Below are 14787 nucleotides of genomic sequence, written 5' to 3'. Positions count from 1 at the left end.
TAGAATTTCAACAAATACATATGATTCACCAAAATAATTTCTTTAGCTTATATCACAAAGCTGGAGGCGGGGAGGAAAAAATTTCATTCCTCTGAACCTTCTACTAGCACGCTATGAAAATTAACAGTTATCAACCTTTCTGCAAACCCTGGGGAGAATTAAGGCCATAAGCTCTACTTGGCACTCATATTTGCCTATCAACTAAAGGTTTCCTGCGCCTTAATGCAGCCAGTTCCATAATTATATTAAGCCATCCATATCATCCTCACTAATCTTTGCAACTGTAAATAACTGTGAAAAATAATAATGAATTATTAACAAGAAACAGTAAGGTTCTATAAAGGACTGAATGAACTCTTGAAGATCCCTCTCAAGTCATTAGCCCAATGCTCTAAAACTGAATCACACCAAAAAAAAAGCAAAATTAAACTGTTCAGTTTTTAAATTTCATAAAATTACAAAAATGGTTGGGAAGCAGCTCTATTAATGACTCATAAACTAGAAAGGAAAAAGTCATGAAAAAAAAAACAACTTTTTAAATGAGGAAATAAACCCCCAAACAGGTTTTTACATTTATTCCTGATTCAACAGCTCTCTCTATGGGAACTTAAATCATTTCACAGTTAAGATATACACAAATATACGAGAGAAAAAATATACAGAATAATATTCTATTATTATTTTCTAAAGTTAATGGTACAGACCAGTGTTACATCATAAGTGACTATTAACAGGTCAGTTAACACCACAGTTTCATGGTTTAGAAGGCTTCATTTGTAACCAAAGCTAGAGGAAGGTTGTTGAACTTGTAAAGACTGTGAAAGATTCAGAGATGACACAACAAACTTTACAAGTGGAAATAAGCCTGCATTCTCAAAATTTAAGTTCAGCTAAAATTTCCTGAGCAACTATAATGAGCTGGGCACTGCAAAAGAGGCTTTAAAATATTCATTCTATAATTCTCACACTAACCTTGTGAGGTGGGTGTTATCTCCCTGTTTTGTGAAGGAAAAATGTACAGCTGTAAAATCCAGGGTCAAGTACTTGTAGGGTAGACTCTGCAGTCCCTCCCTTCTCCCATACACTTCACAGCATGGTGTCAGGATTTACAGCTCAAATACTTACCGAAGTGAATAGACGTACCAAATGATGAAAGATGGTCTTAATAAAAAAAGGCAAGTTTTTAAAGCCTTTAACATAAATTGTGGGATGAGAGTGAACTGCTATGGGGCAGTGGTAAGGTGGTAGGAGATGAGAGGAAAATTATTTTAAATCAAAGAAGAGCACTTTAAATTAAACATAATAGGATTTCTTTTAATCAGGGAAGCAGTGTAGCATAGCAGAAGGAGCTATAGCTTTAGACTCACATCTGTATTCCATTCAGAGTGGTGGCTCCTTTTAGTCAAACTTCTCTTGAAAAGTGTAACTTTTTCTTAAATATAAAATGGATTTAGTATTTGCCTTGGTTCTTTCACAGGGTTGATTTGGGGAGCAAATAAAATAATGTAAGTGAAGGAAACATAACTGCTAAACAAGAGACAATTATTAGTAGTACTGTTGTTTTATTATTGTCTAATTTAAAAGTTTCACACTTGTCCAGATTCGATATATACTTTGATTAACAAATGTATTATAATAGCTATTACAGTGGATTAAAAAATGGATGTCCTGATATTGAAGCCACCATATAATTTCTTCTAAGTTGAATGAAATATCTCATTATAAATAATATATTGACCCGTGGAGTTATAATTAAACACACACACACACACACACACACACACACACACACACACACACACGAGGTTGGCAAAAGTAGGTTTACAATTGTGAGTATGCAAAACAGTTAATAAAGCTATTGTAATAATCATAACCTGCAGTTATTTTCCCTACGAACAACTGTAAACCTACCTTTGCCCACCCTGTATGTGAATAGGCAGCAGTTGAGGCAGGGCCCAGGCCCCTGACCTCCCTCACTCCTACCACTACACGAAATCAGAAAGGCTACAGCAGGGTTCATTGTCATGGACCCTATTGGTAGTCAGAGAAGTGGATCCCTTCTCAGAATAATTTTAAAATGCAAAATACATAGGATTTCAAAGGAAGCAAATGATACTCAAGTACAGCTATCAAAATGCACTGAACACCAGTTATGAACATGTAACATGCATGAATGGCAACCAAGAAGATGAACTGCTCAAGTCTCCCTTCAGGAATGAGCATGGAGTGCACTTATCTGACAAACTCCAAGCTATTAGCATCCTTGGGATCCTTCTGGGCTTTTGAGCCCAGGCCCATTCTTCTTGGGCAGCCTCCTGCCAGGGACTGAGCATGGTTCAAGAGGCTAGCCTGGGGCTCCTCTAGGAATTCTCTGCTCCAGAGCTCCCTCCAAGCTGGGATGGCTGAGAATTTGTCAGGTGTTCATCGTAGCCTAAGGTTCCTCCTGCCCAGTCCCACTTCCCCCTTCTACCTTTCACATGCAGACCTCCCCCTCCCCCTAAAAAACCTCTTGCACTCTGACAGCTTAGCATCTGCTTCCTAGAGGACCCAACTAAGAAAATATGCTTCTTTATTAATGTATTAAATATCAAAATCTAGCTGCAGGTCTAATAAGTACTCTAATTTTGAAGTAGTGATGAGTTTCAAAGATATTTGGGTATACATATGTATCTGAAATGATTCTAATAGGATATAATTGATATATATGAACTTTACAAGTAAAAATGGCATAGGTACTGCTGTGTTTGTTGCTTATATTTATACTAGAGGCCTGATGCATGAAATTCATGCAGCCCTGGCTTCGTCCAGAAGGTTGTCTGGAATGATATCTGGAAGGTCGTTCAGCTGTCTGGTCTAATTACATATTACGCTTTTATTATTATAGAGATTTATAATTGAAGAAAATGTTAAGTTTCAATTAGAGGTGAGTGAAAGTGATGATGTTATATTTGTTTTTTTCCTCCCTAAGGTGTCTGGCTTCGAAATAGCCATTCTTTCAAAACACACACATGTGCTTAAATAAATCAGAGCTGTGATAACCAAAGGTCTCCTACTTGGTGTTCTTCTTAGATGCCATGAAATATATGTGAAATCTTATGCTAAATGAACAGAATATCTTACAAGGTATAAGATTATATGCCTAACTGATTTCATCTTGAGGGACAAAGAATAGCCAGTTGACCCAAACACGTGAATATATAATCATCTCAAAATCTAACTTAGAAAATTCAAGGTTTATAAAATATATAATAAAGTTATTTTCATAAAGTTTTTTTGTTACAAAAGAATTTCCTACACCATTTAATATCAAATTCCTACAGCATATCATCCAGCAAGAAGCCCTCCTACATTTCCTAATTTCTCTTCTAGCAGGACCCCACTCTATATCACTGACTTCATTTCTTCTAAGCCTGGAAAGTGGTGTGTGGCGAGGCGGCCGTGGGGGCAGAGAGGAGTGGAGGAGAGGGAGACACGAGGAAAAGTAAAGAGCCTGATTTACAGATGTCATTTGAAGATTAAAATAATGCATTTAGAAGGATAAGCCTCATTCATATTTTCAGGTAAATAGTACTGTGTACTAATTATGAGTGGGAGTCTTGAATGATAGAACATAGTACAGACAAGGCCAAGAATAACTGCCTGAAATATGGAAGTGACTTTGAGCAACCACAGAGCAACAAGGAAAGGGCTAAGGGATAAGATAAAAGGGATAAAGGAAATAGGGATAAGGGATAAGACAAAAGATACAGGAAATAGAAGGGAAATCCTGAGAGAAAAGGGCATGCAATAACAATGGAATGGAATGAACTTACAATTTTGTTAAGGGACAATAGGTATAGATGGGTCACTAAAACTGTTAGCAGAATTAAAATACCAAAGTGAACTTGTAATATGGACTATTTCTCACTAGCCAAGTGACTCAAGTTGAATCTAGTGCCCTAATAACCATTCCTCCCTCCAGTGGAAGAAGGAAAAAAAGAGAAGAGAAAATAGGAAAGGAAGCTATGTTTATGGGTGCATACAACCCTCAATACATACAAGTTCAATCCTCCTCCCTTTCTGCTTATACCACCTATAGAACACACAAGAAATATGCCTATTTACAGGAACTTTCAAAATACCAAAGATACATGGTGTAACCAAGAAGGTAACTGAAACATTTTGTGGACTTGAAAGTTGCCTGTGGCTCCAGGCTAAATAAACTCACTTTCTACAGCGTTTCTCTTTAGGTTCTATTTCAGAATAAAATGCTATTCCTGCAGGAACCCAACACAGAATACAATGTAATTGGTAACAATGAGATACTTTCTAATGATGAAACAAGACATTCCCGACCTGCCTCATAATTTCCTTAAGTCTTTAGTTCTTTTGAAATTCAGACAAGAACCAAATGATAAATCCCTAAAGAAATTTTCAATTCTCCATTGACTGACTTCCTCCCCAATCTTTCCAAATTAGTGTTTGTCAAATATCTTTTCAGAAATCTTTAAGATGTTTAAGATACGTTACATTCGTTTTGGCATTATCTCTTTATTAACATGCATTCCCAAGAAACATAGCTCTAAATTAGTCCATCTAAATGTAGGCTTGTGAGGTAGTTTAGTTTTTTTATACATTTTTATTCATAAAGAGGAATAAATTGTGTTTCTAATACAAAGCACAATCCTGAACGCAGCCAAACCCCTAGGATAATCCATAGTTTATTCACTCTGTACCCCAATTCTCTGTCCACTGAACTATGATGTCAGAAATCTCAGCTTGATTTGTTTTTAAGTGTGTTATCCATTAACTGTTTCCATATGCCACAACTGTTCAGTTGAGAAATATTTATAAACCAGTTTATTAGCCCTATTGGCAAATATGATGCACCTGTTACAAAATGTGATTACTTCAGGAAGCTAACAAACGTGCAATCACATTTTCATAATAAATCAGTCTAGCTGAATTAGACTATTCATATACTTTAAACCCTATTAAGGTAATAGTTTGTGAATAATGAAAATAATTAATATTAATTTTAGTTGATAACTCCAACACCAATAACCTGTTAGTATACTTTAATCCATTTTCTAACAGCCTGTAAAAATTAACCAACAGATGCTTCCAATCTGGTAAAAAATACATGGGTCATTAGCATCATTTTGATGAAACCAAATGTTCAATACATGAATATTGTGATTAAATATCGAAGTGATACTAAAATGTTCTTTTTAAAATCGTGTTAATTCTTAACAGAAGCCAAAGACCATAAAATGTGTCATTCTTTCCTAAACTCAAAATCAGCCTTTATTGTTGCACTCCTCATTCCTATATTTCAACTAAGAATTTGACTGAGTCACATTGAGACAGTAAAAGCAACATGAGAATGGAGCACATGTCTGCCTTTCGCATTACAGTGTCCCCAGTGCGCAGCACAAGGCCTGACATAAATGGCCACCCAAGAAATATTTGTGGACTTGAATAGTAGTGGCAAAATATAGGAAAGAGAAAGGGTGAGATGGAAAACTGAAAGGAAAAATGAGAAAAAGAAACAGATGATCAGAAAAAATGCCTACAGGTTATTTTCATAAGAATTTAAAATATGGAAAGCTAAGATGTATCTCAAAAATTTAGAACTGAGAGTCACAAAGAAACCAAAGTGAGATACTTAAATAGCAAAACAAGGTATGTATGTGTGTATATATACATAAAATAAAAGATTCAATTGAATCAGGAACAAATGTTGATTTCACAGAAAAAGGCTGAGAGAGGTTCCTGTACTTTTTAGGGTATGGCACAAGGCACTTTCCCATTAAAGCAATGTTGTATATGTCACAGGGAGAATCATCTAAAACACAAAATAAGTAAAATCAAACTGAAAAAAAGCCAAGAGGTATAATGAAGAGCAACATGAGTTAAGAGGAAATGTCCAAGCTCTCACCAAGAATATCTTGCAGTATCTATGAGCAGGTGGGGCAGGGTAGTATTCTGGGGAGTCAGGCCAGTTTTGCAGGAGAAAAACCTCAGCAGAACAAAGTAACATGAAGATGACCCAGCTCAGGGACTGGTATACCACAGGCAAGCAATAGGTGTTATTAGTCCTTCTTCCTTTTCCAACTCTCAGGGCACAAGAGCTCTAAAACCCAACCACGTTGATCTAAAAGTCCCAGAAACCTGAAGCAGTGACTCCTGTAAGGAAAAAAGCCATACTTCATAACAAAAAATAATATGTGAGAGAAAATTTCAAGGTTCTCTTTAAATGACTGAAGTCAGTTCCCTTTTTTTTTTTCCCCCTACCTATTTGAAATGCTTAGGAAGCACAAGGGACTGGCATCTACCATTTTAAATACCTGGGAAGGAACATCCACCTTTGTAATCAGAGAAATAGCCCTGGTTCTTCTTTTTCTTTTTCCTCGTCACCCAAGGATTTGTTTTTATTGATTTTTAGAGAGAGAAAAACATCAATCAGTTGCCTCCCATATGCACCCTGACCAGGGATCAAACCCGCAACCCAGGTATGTGCCCTGTCCGGGAATCGAACCCACCACCTTTTGGTGCACAGGACAATACTCCAACCAATGAGCCACCCAGGCAAGGGCTTTTGTCTTTTTTAAATAAATTTATAGCCCCTTCATCTGTTTCTCAAACCCGACCCTCCACCCTTCAATCTCTATCCATGAGATTAGTTTGTGTTTTTTTAGATTCCACATGAGAGAGATCATTTAGCATATGCCCTAGCGGTCCATCCATGTTGTCACAAATGCCCCAGTTCTTGGTGAAAAGAGTTGCTACAACACACACACACACCCAGATACACCAACTGTTCTAAAATCCCACTAATCATCAGTAACTTGAATCCTTTGTCTTTCCCTGCCAAGTTGTGAAGCAAATCAATGATGAAAATCAACCAGTAGCTAATGCCTCTGCTCTCCCCTGCATGCCATCGAGTGGAAAGCAACTGTATTTCTACCTTGCACTGAACAATAAATGAGTGACTAGTGTTAATTTTGAATTCTGCAGAAATTACAAAATTGATTCAAACAAAGTAGCTTTTGGAGAGCAGGAGAACTGACAGATGTCAACACTTGGATCTAATGCCTCAACACCCAGGCCATGAACAGAGAGGCCACCTGTCCACTCCACCAGCCCTTGCTTTCCAAACACCTTTCTCCAGGCTTCCTTTCTGATCTCTGCTAGAAAATATTGGCCTTTTCCAATAAAATAACCACTAGCCATACCTAAATAAAGCACTCTCAATTGAGGCTCTTCAAATAATGCTTACTAGGAACTATTCTTTCAAATCCAGGCCAAAAACTAGTCACCTTCACAGCTCATCTCCTGTTGGCATTGTGAAATGTTAGCATTGCCCGGGGTTACAACCCTGGGCTTCCCCATCTTTTCTGTTCACTATGGAAATAGCATCCACAGTCACAGGAAAGAGAAGGTAGCATTTAAGGTAGAAAATAGGAGTCCTAAGCCTCTGCCAGCCTCTAATCAAATGCAAAAGATTTAGGGGAGAGGGGACAGCACGTACAAAGACAGAGAGAGATGCAAGCACCTAATGTTCAGAAAATGCTTGTCACTTCCTCACCTTAACCTTTATAACTAGTGTTAGATTGAGCAAATACATTGTTTTTTTTCCAACCTTGAATCTCAAGGCTAAAGTTAGGTGACTTAAGAATTTTTTAAAGGTCTAATTATTTCATTTAGGGCTAACACTACAGCTAAATTAAAGACATGCTAACAAGTTTCCCTTTTGAGCCTCATTAATTAAGAAAGTAATCAGAGTAAAGATGAAAAAAGAGAGAGTAGGTGGATGGCAGTATTACTTAAATAGCTTTTAGGTACCTCCATTTGCACCTACTAGGAAAGCAAAGGGAAAACTAATCAATTCCAGATTATGAAATCTGAAATTCTGAAGTGTTTTACATGTAAATACACATTTTAACTGCCATATATTTTCCTTGATTGCCTAAAGAGTACACTTATGCTATTCAAGGAAAATTTTGATTCTCCATAATCAAAAGGTAAATTAAGATCAGCTTACTTTACAAGATTTCCTAGGATAAGCTTGCTGAGCAAATTCAAAATATCATTTTTACTATTTTGGTCAAGACCAATGGTGATCTAAATACTGCTAAAGACTTTGGATTTACCATACATTCTAGAAAGCTACTATAATTTACAACTTTTAGTGTATCTAACACAATTACTTTTTAAAAGAGTTTCTAATCTACGTTTATATTTTAAAAAGCATTTCAAAGAAATGTAAATGATTTTTTTTGTAATCAGACAACATCCCTTGGTTACTGAGATGATCAGGGTAAAACAGATACAGTAAGCACCTAGCTTGGTGCCTAGTACACAGTAGGCATTTTAAGAAACCAAGCCTCCCCATCTCCATTCAGTAAGATAGCTTACCTCCAGCTCTCTCTGTGCATATGTCTATGGGCTCCTTTTTGAAAATGAAAGGTAATTACTGACCTAACATGGAAGCGTTATATAATACTTAAAAATGAACTTAACAATATCACTGGGTATCAGCCCGGAGACAAGTGCTATTGGTCCATGAAACTGGATGAAATAAATTCAATTTTCAGACAAGAGTAATACCTAAATATAATTTTTTAAAGGCACACTGAACAAGTAAAAGCTATCACAAAACAATCTGAAAAACAAATTCTATTACTTTTACTGAGATCTTATAACCTACTCATTTACTTCTGTTTCACACTTTAAAAACACTCATTAAAATTGATATTTCTATCTCATGTGACTAATAATAATTGAACTATGTGACAGTCACTGTAACATTAAATATTAAAATCTGACTAGAGGAAAGCTTACATTTTGTTTTTGTTTTTACTATTCCTCATTGACAAAAATAAATTCTCATGCCAAAAGAATCTCTAACAATATCCTCCTTCATGAAAATCTAATTTAGAACATCTTCAAAAGAGATATTATATAGAAAATTTAAGTTCTGTATTAATCATCTGCATTTTAAAGATTTCTCATTTGAGACTCTAAAAAATTTTATTTTTAAGCATTTCATTTATTAAATCATTTATTTCCCCATTAATAAGGTAACATATATATATATTAAAATAATGCTTTCTAGTTAATATATAAAAAGTGGCAGTGTTACTAGTAAAATATTAAAATCCTATATAATAAAGAGGTAATATGGAAATTGATCGTCACGCCCTTGCACAAGATGGCCGCCCCCATGTGGTCACAAGATGGCTGCCACAAGATGGCCAGCAGAGGGCAGTTGTGGGCGATCAGGCCTGCAGGGAAGGGCAGTTGGGGGCAACCAGGCCTTCAGGAGAGGGCAGTTGGGGTGACCGGGCCGGTAGGGGAGGGCAGTTGGGGGTGACCAGGACAGCAGGGTAGGGCAGTTGGGGGGACCAGGCCTGCAGGGGAGGACAGTTAGTGGCGACCAGCAATCAGGCCGGCAGGGGAGCAGTTAAGTGTTGATTAGGCTGGCAGGGCAGTGGTTAGGGGGTGATCAGGCTGACAGACAGAAGCGGTTAGGGGCAATCAGGCAGGCAGGCAGATGAACGGTTGGGAGCCAGCAGTCCTGGATTGTGAGAGGGATGTCCGACTGCCCGTTTAGGCTCGATCCCACAAGGATCGGGCCTAAACCAGAAGTCGGATATCCCCCGAGGGGTCCCAGATTGGAGAGGGTGCAGGCTGGGCTGAGGGATACTCCTCCCCCCCCCCCCCCCCGTGCACAAATTTCGTGCACCGGGTCTCTAGTAACATATAATCACAATGTAAAACTTACCTTTTCGTTGGCAACAAAATGTATTCTCAAGTTTACAAAGCAAATCCACATTTTCATACTTATTTTCATTTGCCTTTATCCAAAAACAGTTTTCAGTCATTTCATGAGGTCTGATCTGCAATCAGGAGAAGACTGATTCATAAATAGTTGGGTGTTTCATCTGTCCCAGCCCAATCATTACATTCAGACCCAGAGTCCCATAGCTGCCAGCCAATGTTTAGGAAGTAATCCTGTGTGATTTTTCTCCAAACTGTTCAATGAACTATGAGTTCTGCAGAAAGTTAAGCCTTTGTGAGAGAAAAAATTGGGGGGATTGAAGCTGAATGAAACAAAGTTTGTTTCTTCTCAATTACTCTTGTCGATTCTTTAATTATGCTCATGTGCACTATGACTCAAGTGCAGGACACAGTACCCAGCATGTCCTAGGGCTATGTGACTAACTAACATTGATTCCCACCAAATTGTTAAACCAGAAAGCCTTAGTCAAGAGCAAAGAAATTTGTTTCAACACTTAAAAAAAACAAAACCCTATTTATTTGAAATCACCTTTAATGGGGTTCTACTGGAAATTATATAGAAGTAAAAACAAAAGTAATTTTAATCTAGGTAAGAGTATGTTTTCTTCCTTTTATTTATTTATTTGTTTGTTTGTTTATTTACCTTTAACCAATTCAATCTTCTCATGCTGATTTCAGGTTTAAATTCTTTCTTTGGTTTTAACCCAAATGGCAGGGTTGGTGGAAGAGAGTTTCCTCCACTGAGAAATCCCAGGGGAGGTGGTGGAGGCACAGGACCACCAAATGGCAGGGGCATTCCTGGGAGTAGAGGAGGGGGCGGAGGAGGTGGTGGAGGAGGTGGTGCCATGGGAGGAGGAAGTGCTGGGTGCCCAGTTCCCTTTTCTTGTGATAGGGGCAAAGAGGTCTTTGTATCAGCTGGCAAGGCACCAAACTAGACAGAAAAATAAAAATTAAATAAATAAGTAACATGACTAAGCTCTCTACAGAACATGTAAAAGTATACTTCCCTTAAAAATAATGTATTATTGCCAGGCTCAGTTGGTTGGGCATCATCCTGTGTAAAGAAGGGTTGCTGGTTTAATTCCCAGTCAGGGCACATACCTGGGTTTCAGGTTCGATCCTCAGTTGGGGCACATACAGAAGGCAACGGATCAACGTTTCTGTTTCACCGAGATGTTCCTTTCTCTTTCTCTCTCTCTCTCTCTCTCTAAGTATGCCCTCAGGTGAGGATTCAAAATAATAACAATGACAATAATAATAATAATAATGTATTATTTTAAACCAAAAATAAGTAAGTATCACAAATTTCATATGGCTTAACCTAATAATTCCAGTGAAGTTTTTCCCAGTTTAAGAATATAAATTAAAGCTTTTGTTTTCATAAAAGTGTAATTAAAAGAAATATTATTCCCCTTTTTGAGGTAGTTTGACCATCAGGTGGAAATATCCAGAAGGGAAATGGTACATGGGTCCGAAGATTTGAAATCAGCAGTTTCTAGGTGCTGGGTGAGGCCATGGAAGTAGAAAAGTTCAACTAGAGTTGCAGAGTATGTAGCATGAAGAAAGTTCTGTGCACAGAATTCTATACAACACTAGCATTTAAATAAAAAAAAAGACCCAGAAAAAGAGTTAACTAGTATTGTCACATCTTGCCTTTGCCCTTGGGGGGAAAAAAATCTAAAATTCTCAATAAGACCTCCAAAGACATGCCGTCATCTGAAACAGGTCAAATGACTTTCACATACATTCTACGTATATGCCAACCTCATTGTAATTTCAGGGCCTGGGCATACGCTGTTCCTTCTACCTGGAACACCCTCTTCACCTGCCTATGTCCTACCTTTAATCTTAGCAACACATTCCTTCCTCAAAAAAACCTTATCTGATCACTCATTTCACACTGATAGCATGCTGTACTTCTCCTTGACAGCTCTTACCAAAAGTGTTTCCTAACTTCTTAAGGAATCATTAGCATGTATTTCTTTGATAGATTATAACTCTATGAAGAAAGTCACTTTCCCCAGCACCTAATGTTGTGACTGACAGAGAAGCAAGGAAAAATGAAGAGTGAAATAAAGACAGATGTGTCCACTGGTCACTTTTGTCCTTATGTTTCTATGGCATGGTAAGAATTTAATACATGCATTGCATTTTGATTGGCATAAAGAAGATATGGGTTCATAAATAATTTTTTGTGATATGATTATTCTCATAAAATTACTAACTTCAATCCTGAGCCACACATATACATACAACTACATTGCAAATGGTAAACATTTAATAAATGTTAATAAATCATTTAAAAAGTTTTATGACATAATTATGAAAAACAGAGCATGTATGAAAGTGTGAAATTGACACCTGAGATCAGAGAAAAAGTGTCATAAAAATTGAAACCACAAATCAAAGAACATGTCTTATTGAAAGATGAACTATAAAGAAGAATCACTTTAGTGGGATCTTGGATAGTATTTACTGCCCTTTGAATGTTAAGAATGTATGTATATTATATTCACACTCAATATACATTTTGTAGTTAGCTATTAACATCTTAAAACAAAGATATGGTTGAATTTCTGCTCTAGACTTGAATATACTGTTCATGAGATAGGGCACTATGACTATCTTGCTCATTATTATATTCCAAACATCTAAAAATGCTTGGTTGTTAAGTGACTAAATGACTGAAATAAAAAAGAATAGAACATATTTTATTCATAACCTTCATAATCAGCATACCTTTTATCAAAGAGAAGCATCTAAAGACAAATGCATAGATTTCATGAAAAATACACACTAATCCAAAGGAAGAATTTGTCATTTGTTCTTCAAAAATGAATATGGTAGCCAATATTACATCTTTAATTCCAGGTCTTTTTCATGATAGCCATAAAAACAGATCATCATTGTCCATAATTTTATACAATACAGGACTTAATCTCAATTTCAAAATGTAAATTTATTTCCATTTTATATAAAAGCACATGCAGTGATAACATATCTAAACATGGTGAATATATTTTCTACAAACTGGAATTTTCTAAATTTAGAGTACATTTATAAGTAACTCTTCAACTGGGAGAAATTAAAAAGCAAAGGAAGTCTTTAAATGTATATTAGCCCAGACTAGGAAAAACTAGTGATAAATATTTCAGCCATTGTCTATAACTCTATCTGAAATAAAAAATACAACCAAACATTTCTTTTAATATGATAGACAGGGAGCCATCTGAGAAATATGAGGAAGTTCAATAAACTGTTGTCCTTTCTTTTTATGCACAAAAGAAAAAAATAATTGAAAATAATTTATTTGTAGATAGAAGCTTTTAATTTCTACTTCTCACCAGAGAATACTGATTTGAGGGAGAGGAAGACGGTGAGGAGGAGGGAGTGGGAGGGAGAGGGAGAGGAGCATCAATGTGAGACAGAAACCACCATCGATTGCCTCCCATAATTGCCCCAGCCCTGGGATTGAACCTGCAACCCTTTGGTGTACAAGACGACACTCCAACCAACTCCAGCCAGGGCAGGAGCTTTAAGTTTTTTTTAATTGAACACTAAAAAATAGCTCTTCCTTAGGGTATCTTCGGACAGCTTTTGTAACAAACTATCCACTAAGTATTCAAAAGAAAAAAAATTGCCAATAATATAGCAAGTAGTATACCAATATACAAAATAGTATATCTGAGACTATTTCAGCATAAACATAAATTAGGATAAAAGGAAAATTATATTAATTGCTCAACATCCTATATATAAATCTCCACGACAAAATTTAGCTATGAATATTCTATCTCCCCATCTTCATCCATTTAAGATATGTAGAGGATGTATTTCTTACTATCTAAAATGTTTTATGTGTAGAGGGTGTGTATGAGCTATCTGCTTCACAATCCAGATTTGCTCTCTCTCTCTTTTTTTTTTTTTTTTGTCATGTTTTAAATCTGTTTACTTTTGGAAATTGAAAAATTATCAGAAAATGTTCTCATTCAGCTAGAGGTTATCTTTCACTGCAAGGTACCCATAAGCTTAAGGTTTTGAAAAATAAATAACTTGAGCAATAATTTCCTGTAGTAGGATAAAGATCAGTGATGAATGACAAATCTAAGATGAAAAGACTTTCTTACCCTTCGTGTTTAATTACTTAGGAAATGTGACATTACGAACAAAACCCAAAGGAAACATAAGGAAGCAGATTGGTTAGTAACAGTTCAGACATTCTTAAAAAAGCAAATTGAAAAAAGTAGAAAAATAACTTTTCTAAATATACATATAAAAAATACTATGAAAACATACAAGTGAAATTAAAGATTAAACATTTTGATGCTGTGAAGATATGGCATGACCTTTGCGCCCCTGGTGAGCTTTTAATACTAAATTCCTCTGGATAGATGGTATTTTACCTGAGACTTGAAAGCCTGTAACTCTGCTTGAAGCTCATTAATCTTTGCCTCTTTTTTCTGCAATTGAGCCTGAGTTTCTTGGTGGTCGGTAAACTCTTTTTCAAACTGAAAAAAAAAAAAAAATATGAGAGAGACATGGAAATGAAAAGCACTTTTTATAGAGAAATATGACTCTAATCATGTCAGTAGAAAATAAACTTTTATGAAAGGAATGGTAGATTTTTCCTGTCACCCACAGCCTTTCTTGAAGTCCTACCAAAATCATTTGCAAGACAGCAGACAAAGCCAGAGAATGAGTCCGTGACCTTCTCTCAGCAGAGGAAACTGGCCCATAGTTATTTTCAACCCTGTCTTTTTTCTTCAAAGTCCCTAAATTTCATTGTGATTTTGTGTAAAATAATAGAGAGCAAACCATTGTACTGAGTTTCCTGACCCCTACCTGCAAAAATGTATACTTAAAATTTACCTAAAGTTTATCAAGAGGACTTAAAAAATTCCATTTTAATATTTTTGTTTATGAATAAATAACTCTTATCATATAAATGCATCAATTACTTAGTTTTTTCTTACAACATCAGGAGATTTAAGGACCCTGATG

General features: G+C 36.3%; 1 protein-coding gene across 4 annotated transcripts in view; it reads right to left on the bottom strand.

Moving 5' to 3' along the window:
- The window catches only part of DIAPH3 (diaphanous related formin 3), a gene marked incomplete at its 5' end in the record, with an annotated part of 566313 nt that overhangs the window by 337552 nt on the left and 213974 nt on the right, over nucleotides 1–14787 (bottom strand). For all 4 annotated transcript variants that reach the window (XM_080660806.1, XM_080660807.1, XM_080660808.1 and 1 more), the window contains 3 exons: nucleotides 9770–9884; nucleotides 10430–10717; nucleotides 14190–14294. In XM_080660806.1, coding sequence (XP_080516932.1) covers nucleotides 9770–9884; nucleotides 10430–10717; nucleotides 14190–14294 — 508 coding nt within the window. The remainder of the gene's footprint in view (nucleotides 1–9769; nucleotides 9885–10429; nucleotides 10718–14189; nucleotides 14295–14787) is intronic.

The sequence above is a fragment of the Plecotus auritus genome (genome assembly GCF_963455305.1).
Source record: "Plecotus auritus genome assembly, chromosome: 3".
Classification (NCBI taxonomy): Eukaryota; Metazoa; Chordata; class Mammalia; order Chiroptera; family Vespertilionidae; genus Plecotus; species Plecotus auritus.
The sequence above is the reverse complement of the archived record's forward strand: the minus strand, read 5'-3'. Positions and strand labels throughout refer to the sequence as shown.